Below are 10,338 nucleotides of genomic sequence, written 5' to 3' on the forward strand. Positions count from 1 at the left end.
TGGTACAAAATATTCTCCCGAAAGTCTATGACATTCTTTTCCAAGAGTACTAGGCTGGCTTGTATTTATGTCCTCAGCCCTTAGCTCAGTAACTGGAACATGATAAGTCCTTAATAAATGTCCTGCCTTTCTTATCCATTCCTTACATCTAAAATGTTGGTAATAGCATCTAATTCCTTCATAGGTTTGTAGTGAGGAAAGGATTTTTTAAAACCTTGAAGTACTACATAAGTGTATATGATCACTAATAACCCTATGAGGTTACCATACCCATACCATTGGTTAATGCTTGGTCATATTTGTGAAGCAACATATAGTGCTGGGATCAAAGGGTCTGGGATGCTCACCCTGCCCCAACAAGGGGTTCTAAGCTCTGGCTCATAAATACACCAGGTTGAGTCCTGGATGGCCTGGACTCCAAAGGGCCTCCTCTTTCTCATTGTCTTTGATTCTTTATGCTCTTACCATGAAGTCCCAGGAAAAATCAGTTTAAATATGGCTCATGTCTAAGATATCCTCAGACAGAGTAGAAAAATACTTAGTGGGACAGGATTTATTTTTCTCTTACAAAAGAAATGCTTAATATGCAAAAGATCTGTAAGTGTGCACTGTTAAAGACTTAAAACATGCTATAGTAACCCATAATTCCTATTTTATTCTCCCAGGAGACTGATGCTTAAATCATTGAAACATTTTTAATGGGACTATTGAGGAGATATCTCATTTTTTCTCATCTCTGACCTGTCTAGACAATTTATGTCTTCTGGCCAGTCAGTTTAGGGATTGGGTTCATAATCCCTTTTCATTTTCTTCATCTTTTCTGAGAATTATTCAGGTGCAGAGGCTTCCAACTGCTTCTAGTCAGACCTCACCCAATGGTCTAGGGGCTCCCAACCTCTCAGATCAATGAAGTTTCTCCAAGGTTGGAAACCTCCATCTCAGAATCTCCGTTCAGTCACCTATGCTCAGGCAAAGGATAAAAGCGAGAGGAGCAGTCAAGGTCATGCAGCCCAGTCTTGGATTTGCCTGACTAGTACATGTTGGATGAGGGAGAGGAAAGAGAAGCCTTCCTTCCACCTCCACCCCATCCCCTTAGTAGGGAAGGAGAGACAGTCAGGGTGGGGGGAAGAGGGAGAAGGAAGACGAAGATGGGGGGAGGAGGCAGAGAAGGAGTGAAGGAGAGTAGGAAAGGGACACATTTCATTTTTTAAGGAGATGGAGATGGAGAGGGAGAGAGAGAAAGGGGAAGGGAGAAGGAGAGAAAAACAGAGGGGGAGAGAGAAAGGAAGAGGGAAAAAGGAGGGAAGGTGGAGAAAAAGGGAGGAGAGAGAGAAAGGGAGGGAAAAGGAAGAGAATGAGAGAGAGGAGAGAGAGAAAGAAGGGACAGAGAGGAGGAAGGGGAAGGGGAGAGGAGGAATGGTAATACATGCGCTGGAGAGAGAAAGAAGAAAGAAGGAGCACAAGACGTCTGCAGTGCAATGCAAAGCAAGATAAGACAAGACAATAAGTATTCACTCTGCACCAGGCGCTTGGGTACATACCGAGGATTTAAATAGGAGAAAGACAATCCCTGTCCTAAGGAGTTTACAATCTAATGAAAGAAGACAATACGCAAAAGAAACCGTAGTGAGGCTCCCCAGAGGGTATTGGGGACGGGGCATGATGGTAGTGGAGTTTAAACCAAATTGAAATCTTGTGAGAAATGAAGAGATGACTGGAAAATGAGTCCCTTACAAATGGAGGCTTTGGGGGCAGCTTTTTGCCCTGCTTTGTAACCATAGAGTCAGAGGGGTAGAGGCAACCGAAGGTGCTGAGGCCAAAGCTGAGACACTCTCCATGATGGTGAATTTTCTGGTGATGAGCAACTTATCCTGTGGGGAAAGCAGGATGCTGGCAGAATTCAAACCAAGCAGATTAGCTGGTTGTCTCCCCCTTCAAAGTCTACTGAGAAATCATCTTTTCCTGGCTCAGTGGCTAATCCTCTTTGACATATACACCTCTTGCCTCTGGCATTTGGGCCAAGCAACCAATAATGGATTGCTTCATCACCCCAGAACACCAAGTCCTTTGGCACTGAGTCAGCACACATGATCCACCAGAAGCATCTCAAGGGAACTCAGCTCACCTCCACACATGTGCCACATATAGGATGGCACCTGATACATTTGCTAGACAATTTTTCTGTATGTGTGAATTTTGCTTCATTGTTTCCTAAACACTGAAGATAACAAGTGCTTTGAACAATTATGACTGGAGTTGAATCTGTCTATTGCATATTTCATTGAGCTACAAGGAAGTAAGAGAAGCTGTGAGGAATAATGTGTAGAACTAACCTTGCTGGGAGAAAGATCTCAGACCAAGTCCTATCTCTGACACAAACTGACTGTCTGACTGAGCCAGTTACCGAACTCCTGAGTGACCCAGACAAATCACAAAGACTATAAGTTGTGTAGATGCCAATCTCAATTGATAGAAGGAATGTCCTCACTTGAAGTTCCATACCACAATGAATTCAGGCGTTGTCTCCGTCCATCCACTTCTCTACCCATTGCCACCCCCCCAAAAAAAGAGATGTAAACTTGTCGTCTTTTCCATATAGTATTTCATTTTACTTGAGAGGTGAGACTCAGAGTTAGACATGTCTCTAAATAAGTACCTAGATCAAATTTTGGGTACCCAAGTCCCCAAATGAATCCTTCTCTCAATACTGACTTCTGTTATTAAATTCTTTATCATCTCGGTTGTTCTGTACTTGGAAAAATTAATAAGCACTAATGCTTAAAATCTGCACTTTGTTTTTAAATGAAAGAGAGGCAAATGCATCCTGAAATAACGTCACCATTTCCAGAAGAAGATATCATCTTGGTTGACTAAACACACTTTCTTTAGGGTTCAGCATGAATGTGTAATAGATGTATCTCAGATAAGAAAGCGGTAACTTAATGCAGTTATATAAACAGGAAAGCAGTAGGGAATTATCCTGAAGGGTATAAAATAAGCCAAGAGCTTTCTGTGGGACTCCTTGCTGTGCCTGCTCCTCATTGCAGTCAGGTATGTGTGCATGCAGAAAAGGGTTCTTCTGAAATATAGCTCTCCTCCTCTTACTTGCTTTGAGGGTGCATTTTGTTCACTTGTGATTTTTAGCCTTTTTGCAACTGAAATCTGCTAGCATGGGAGAAGAAGGTGAAAAGGTAGGTTTGAAGACTTAAAAACTCAAAGGACCAAAATCTTTTGTGTTCAGTGGCCCAGTAAGGTAGGACGCATCATTGAGACAAAAAATCCTCCTGATTCATTTGGGACAGTGGTCAGAGGGTCTATGAAATGATAAATGACATTGGATGGTGATGGTGACAACTCTCTTTCCTCATTTCCATTTTTGTAAGTTTTGTTTTGTTTTTTAATGAAATGAAATCTGTGATATGACAGGAACAACTTTGTCCGGGTTCTATGATTTGTAATTACTTTTGATAAAAATGTGAATTATAATGCTGGCCTAGGCATTCATGTAATTCCATTCCATTTGACTAAACCTTTATGAGATTTAGGATATAAATGTCATTAATTGACATTTGTTGAGTGCCATTCATATGCAAATGGCTGGGCAAAATGGAGAAAGATGCCAAATGTAAACATACCAAACAGCGAAGGGGAGATACAGATTGGAGAAAGATGTCAATATAAAGTAGGCAATAGATTTTAAGGGAGGATATGAGATGGTAGGGTATCATGTGAAAAGAAATGACCAATTTCATCAATTCAGAAACCTTTTAGAGTGATCATTCAGGGAGCTTGTGTCATTATTGTCATTCCCATATTTATTCCCTATAAATGGACAGGAAAATTCTGTGGCAAGCCCATAGTATGATGGCTAGTAAAGTGCTGAATTCATTTCATAAGCTCAGGTCTTCTTACTCCAAGTTCACAATTACAATGTAAAAGTTATAGAATATATGGCTGGGTGTATATTGGTCCTTGGCATAGTCTATAAATTGTTTTTTTTATTAAATCCTTGAAATCATCTTGTTTTCCATTGATTTACTATTTGCCACTAAAGGTGGAGGCAGTTAGGTAGATAGAGTGCCAGACCTAGAGTCAGGAAGACTCATCTTCCTGAATGTAAATCAGATCTCTGTGTGACTCTGGGCAAGTCACATAACCCCATTTGTCTCAGTTTCCTCATCTGTAAAATGAGTTGGAGAAAGAAAGGGCAAATCACCCCAGTATCTTTGCCAAGAAAACTCCAAGTGGGATCATGAAGAGTTGGACGTGGCTAAAAAACAACTGAACGATAACAATATCGGTGGAGCTAAAATAGTGAGGTCATAACATTATCCATCTCATAGAGATGTGTGATGGACACTGAGCTCTCTCATTCATAAGTACTCTCATTTGAGAACATCACGAGTGCTGTGCTACATCAGGCCAATACCCCATTCAGTACCATATGTAATCTATCTCTAATGGCGGAACCAATGGCAGAGAATGGTCATCCTCCTTGTATCACATCAGAAGCTTCCGGATAAAGCACAGCCATCTTATCCAACCTCTAATCATGATTGTGGAATTCACAAATTTATCTACATTTTCAAGAACCTATTTGCATTTTTAACCTGTGTGAATGATCTCTTGGGGAATCAATCTATCAATCAACAAGCACTTGTAAAAAGCATATGTGTCAGCACAGTGTACTGCGCCAAGCCCTGGGAAAAAGAGATAAAAGTGCAACAGTCCTTTGTTCTGCTGTTGCTTTGCCTACTTTACGTTCTAATGGGGGAGACAGCATGTAGGTGTGTATAAAGATGTACCACACACAGAAAGCAAGGATAAGGTAACATTATTGAGAAAAACATTAGTGACTGGGGTGGGGGTGGGGCAGTCAGAAAAGACTCCATGACAAAGGTGGTGCTTGAAGGAAATCAGGGACTTGGGCAGCAGTAAGGAAGGTGAGCATTTCAGACATGGGGACCTGCAAGGTTAAAGGAATGGAGATGGGAGACAGAATACTCTCTGTAATGAAGAGCAAAAAGATGGTTAGTCAATAAAGCACATGAAGGAGAGCCATGTGTGAATAGAAAAGGTGAGATGGAGAATGGTTATTGAAGAACCTCAAATAAACAGAGGAACTTAATATTTGATCTTTAAAGGTAATTGGGAGCCACTGGAGTTTATTGAACACATTGGCTTGGAAAATAATGGCCTTGGAGACAGAAGGCCTAAATTCAACTTTCAGCTCCTGCCTAGCATACTTAGGCAAGTCACTTAATCTCTCTGTGCCTCAGTTTCCTCATCTGTAAAAAAGGAACAAATTGTCATTACCTAAAAATGAAAATGATTGACACTATATATTTTTAAAGTTTACAAAATATTATATACACATCAGCCTCATAACAACTTTGTAAGATCCTATTAGATTTATTCTTTCCATTTTACTCATGAGGAAACTGAGGTTATGAGAATTTAATAATTTGCCCATGATCTCACAGCCAGCAAGAGGTTGAATCAGGACTCTAAATGCAACCTAAGAAGCTGATAAGCAGGTAACTAAAGAGCCACCATCTTATGATACCACAGCATCATACAGCTTGGATTATTTTCTCCTAAATAAATTGCTTTACTCTTAAATCAGCTTAAGTGAGAGGTTCTTACTTTTGGGGAGTGCTGGTGGAGTCACAGATCCTTTTTGCATTTTGAAGAAACCTAGTTACCCCTTCTCAGAATAAAGTCCTAAAATAATTGAAAGAAATGCTAAATTTCAAGGTAGAAATTAGTTAAAATAATGATTTTTCTCCCATTCAAATTCACAGATGCCCTCAAAAGTATCCTCCCCAAGGGGATCTTTGGATCTTAGGTAAAGAACCTTTGGCTAAAGCTGACCTGCCATTTATCTGATCACTCACATAAACTCCATGCAGCTATCCTGGGATTTCATTACCCAGAACTCAAAAGGCTCTGTTCTATAGTAGGATTCTGCTGAGTTGGGGTTGGCAGAGATGGTAGCTACATCTAATGATAAATTCCTAACCATTCCTAACCAATGGTCTTTCTGTCAGTGTAGTAAGCTTCTAATTGGTGTCTGCATATAGCTGACAATCCATGTAATGGGTTCATTTTAACATTTTTGTCTTGACCTTTAGCATGACTGCTACTTTCCTGATGTCTCTACTTTTTGGCCTTGCATTTGGACAAACAATGGCTTTTTGTGTTCCAACTGAGTATACTATGCACATTGAAAGGAGAGAGTGTGCATACTGCCTAACCATCAACACCACCATCTGTGCTGGATTCTGCATGACTCGGGTATGCTAGTGTGTAGTTGACTATTTTTAAGGAATAATATAGAGGGGGGATAAAGGAAATCAATGCTACTTTTCATATTGTCATATTTATCCATGTTACATTTTAGAAGCAAACAGATTGTAAGCATTCATTCTGGTTTTGAAGGAGGCAGAAGATAGGTGATAACCCTACTGCTTCCAGTCAGCACCTAATAGGTGCTCACATTGGTCTGATCAACTACAACTGGACACACTGTGACTTGAGTCTAACATAGTGATGTCATTTTAGTCCTCTTCAAGAACCAAGGATGACAATCAACCAATAGGAGACATATCTATATCTATCTATCTATACATATGTACATATAGACATATATATGATGTATATATGCATGATTGCCAATGGTCATAGTTTAGTGTTATGTACCTATTGGTATCACTAATTGCTAACTGTGTGTGATACAAGTAAGTGACATCAATAATCTGAGGCTAGGTTTCCTCAGCTGTAAAACTGAATTATATTGGGAACTCTCAAGACCTCTTCCAGCTTCATTAAGACTCTAGAATCCATTTATTTTACTCTTTAAATGAAATTTATAGCATTTATTACTAGAAAGAACTTTAGAGAGATCACCTCATTCAATCTCCTCCTTACTGATAAGATAATCACTCTAAAGCTAGGGGCCTAAAGGGGCCAAGGTCTCCCAGTGCATCCTGGGCCATCTCCAGTCATCTGGATCCACATGACTCATGAGGAGAAAGTGAGGCTGGTGACCTGCACAGCCCTCCCTCACTCAAAACAAAGTCAAGTGGAAGTCATGTCATTATTTCTCTGATGTCATGGTCTTCTTGGGCAATGAAGGATGACCACAACAATACTGATAAGAAAACTGAGGTCCAGAGAATAAATAGTAAGTGGCAGAGCCAGGATTTGAAACCAGGTTCTCTTAGTTCAAATTGAGAACTCTTTCTTATAATCTTGAGAAGGATGTGTTGAATGTGGATATTGTCATAAAGTAGGCCCCCATATACCTATAAATGGATCTATGATCTCATTGATATATATATATATATATATTCCAAGTCTTCTCCTCCTTTCCAGCTCTTCTCCTTGCTCCTCCATAAATATTCAGCAGAGTTAACCCAATATTCTGGGATCTTTTGAACCTTGCTTGGGTGGTCTATCTAGCTCTCAACCTTCATTCTTGCTATATGATTAATGGACTTGATACTGTGCTGTTGGTGGTGGTGGTGGTAGTGGTGATGATGATAGGCAGCCTAGAAGTAATGGATGGAAAGGAACCCTTGGAATTAGAAAAACCTGGGTTTGAGTCATACCTCTGATACAGACTAGCTGTGGGACATTGGTCAAGTCACTTAACCCTTCAGTACTCTGGGCAGCTCTAAGACTGGAGGTTATAGGCAAGTTGCTGTTCTATATTAGAGAGGGGATTTCCACACTGAGAGTTCTCTCACATTGTTGAGAGCACAGGTTCAAGAATTCTTCTTCCCACCCACAGCCAAGACAAAAGAAGAAATAATAGCACATTGCACACACAATGTATTTTCTCATTGGATCCTCATGACAACCTTGGGAAGTAGGCTGAATATATGTGATTATTCTCACTTTACAGATAAGAAAATGAATCTTCTCAAAGGTAAAGTGATGTCAACATGTTGCATAGCAAATGACTCTAACACCTAGCTTCCTGTGCTCTCTCCCTCCTCAAATTACCTTGTGCTATGTCACATTTGTTGATGTACATTTTGTAAGCCATTCCACCACTGCCCCAAGGGAACTATAAATTCATAGAGGTTTCATTTTTGTGTTTGCATCCCCTACCCCCTGCCTTTCGCCTCTGCACCTGGCATGGTGTTTATCATAGTTGGAATATAAATACTTGTTGAAGTGAATTTTAGAATAGAACCCAGATCTCATTCCTAGTGCAGTGCTCATTAATTGTGTTAATTAGGTTCTAAGAGACTCAAAGTCTGAAAGACCTGGATTGATGTTTTATCTTTGTCACATCCTGACTTTGTAACCCTGAGCAAGTCATCTAATTTCTTGTGCCCACAGGTCATTCTCTGAGACTATGGGTTTCAGAGAAGTCATAAATCTGAGAGCCTATAATATTACAGATCCCATTTTAAAAAAAAGCACTGGGGCTGGAGAGGATGAGGGTTTTGAGGAATATAATCCAGATTATGAGATATGAGCCCTTCTTTTACAGAAAGGAAAGGTCTTCAGCTTCCTCATATTTAGAGATGCTTGGTGGTGCAGTGGATAGAGTGCTGGGTCTTGAGTCACACAGAAGATATTTTCCACCAATTTTCCAACATTTTTATTCAAAGTTTTGAATTCCAAATTCTATCCCTCTCTCTCTCTCTCTCCCCATCCCTTGCTGAGACAGTAAGTAATGAGATTGCTTAGCTTATACATGTGCAATTATACAAAATATTTCCATATTAGTAATTTTGTACAAGAAGAATAAAAAGAAGAAAGTGCAAAATAGTACAAATGCTTCAGTCTGTATTCAATCAATATCAGTTCTTTCTCTGGAGGAGGATAATATGTTTCATCATTAGTTCTTTGGGATTGACTGAGATCATTGGAGTGCTAAGAATAGCTAAGTCATTCACAGTTCTTCATCGAACAATATTGCTGTTACTGTGTACAACATTCTCCTGGTTCTGTTCACTTCACCGTTCATCAGTTCGTGTAAGTCTTTCCAAGTTTTTCTGAAATCATTTTTGCTTGTCATTTCTTATAGCACAGTCATCTTCCATTACAATCATATACCACAACTGGTTTAGCCATTCCCAATTGGTGGGCATCCCTTTGATGTCCAATTCTTAGCCACCAAAAAAAGAGCTGCTATAAATATTTTTGTACAAATAGGTCCTTAAATCTTTTTTATGTGTCTTCGGGATATAGACCTAATAGAGGTATTTTTGGATCAAAGGGTGTGCATAGTTTTATAGCTCTTTAGGCATAGTTCCATATTGCCCTCCAGAATGGCTGGATCAGCTTACAACTCTACCAACAGTACATTAGTGTCCCAGACTTCTCATATCCCCTCCAATATCCAACATTTTCCTTTTTTTGTTACATTAGCCACTCGACTCAGGAAGATGTTTTAATCTGGCTTCAGACACTTAGCAGTGTGAACCTGGGCAGGTCACTATAAACTCTATCTGCCTCAGTTTCCTCATCTCTAAAATGGTGATCATAATAACACCTCCCTCCCAGGGTTGCTGTGAGGAACAGATGAGATGGCATGTAATAGGTGCCATATCAATGCCAACTATTATTGTTCATTATTATTATCATATTACTTTCAATATGCTGCCACCATTCATGCTCAGTTTATAAAACTGCTGTCAAGTGATGATCATCTTTCTCTTCTCTCCTCAGGACAGCAATGGTAAGCTGTTCCTCCCTAAAAGTGCTCTCTCCCAGGATGTGTGTACATATAAAGACATCAACTACAGGACAGTGGTGATGCCAGGCTGCCCTCGCCATATCACCCCTTATTTCTCATACCCCGTGGCTGTGAACTGCAAATGTGGTAGATGTAACACAGACTACAGTGATTGTGTACATGAGAGCATCAAAACAAACTACTGTACAAAACCACAGAAGCCATATTTGGTGGGATTTCCTGTTTAAGAGAGCCAGCTATGCGATCTGCTGTCCATGGTTACACGTTAACTCCACTTCACTTATATATGCCAACCTGACTTAGAATATCCAGTGATTAAAATATTTCTTTATTTCATAACAATTGTGTCTGCCTTTCTGTTTCACACCATCCCTCAACCCTGTTCCCAAGCATGCAGAAACATAAGAAAGATCTTAAAAGATTCTTGAAGGAGGGGGGATGGATTAAGGATTTATTAAGTACCTACTATGTGCCAGGCACTGTGCTAAATCTTTTAAATAATCTTGACAACAAGAGTTGGAGGTAGATGCTACTATTATATTTTATATATATATATATATGTATATATATATATAATATATATTATATATTATGAGGTAAGCAGAAGTTAAGGGACTTGC

At 39.7% G+C, this 10,338-nt stretch overlaps 1 protein-coding gene across 1 annotated transcript; it reads left to right on the forward strand.

Annotated features, from left to right (window-relative positions):
• Positions 1–2,970: 2,970 nt before the first annotated feature.
• TSHB (thyroid stimulating hormone subunit beta) lies at positions 2,971–10,057 on the forward strand. The gene is made up of 3 exons (XM_072644447.1): positions 2,971–3,051; positions 6,135–6,297; positions 9,691–10,057. The coding sequence occupies exons 2-3, from the start codon at positions 6,136–6,138 to the stop codon at positions 9,943–9,945; spliced, it is 417 nt and encodes a 138-aa protein (XP_072500548.1). The 5' UTR covers positions 2,971–3,051; position 6,135; the 3' UTR covers positions 9,946–10,057.
• Positions 10,058–10,338: the final 281 nt, after the last annotated feature.

This window comes from Notamacropus eugenii, chromosome 2 (genome assembly GCF_028372415.1).
Source record: "Notamacropus eugenii isolate mMacEug1 chromosome 2, mMacEug1.pri_v2, whole genome shotgun sequence".
NCBI lineage: Eukaryota > Metazoa > Chordata > Mammalia > Diprotodontia > Macropodidae > Notamacropus > Notamacropus eugenii.

Bases quoted from the DNA above. Each gene is read 5' to 3' on its own strand.
- TSHB (XM_072644447.1), top strand. From the start codon at position 6,136: ATGACTGCTACTTTCCTGATGTCTCTACTTTTTGGCCTTGCATTTGGA. The intron at 6,298-9,690 runs GTATGCTAGTGT...TTCTCTCCTCAG, and splicing joins CTGGATTCTGCATGACTCGG to GACAGCAATGGTAAGCTGTT.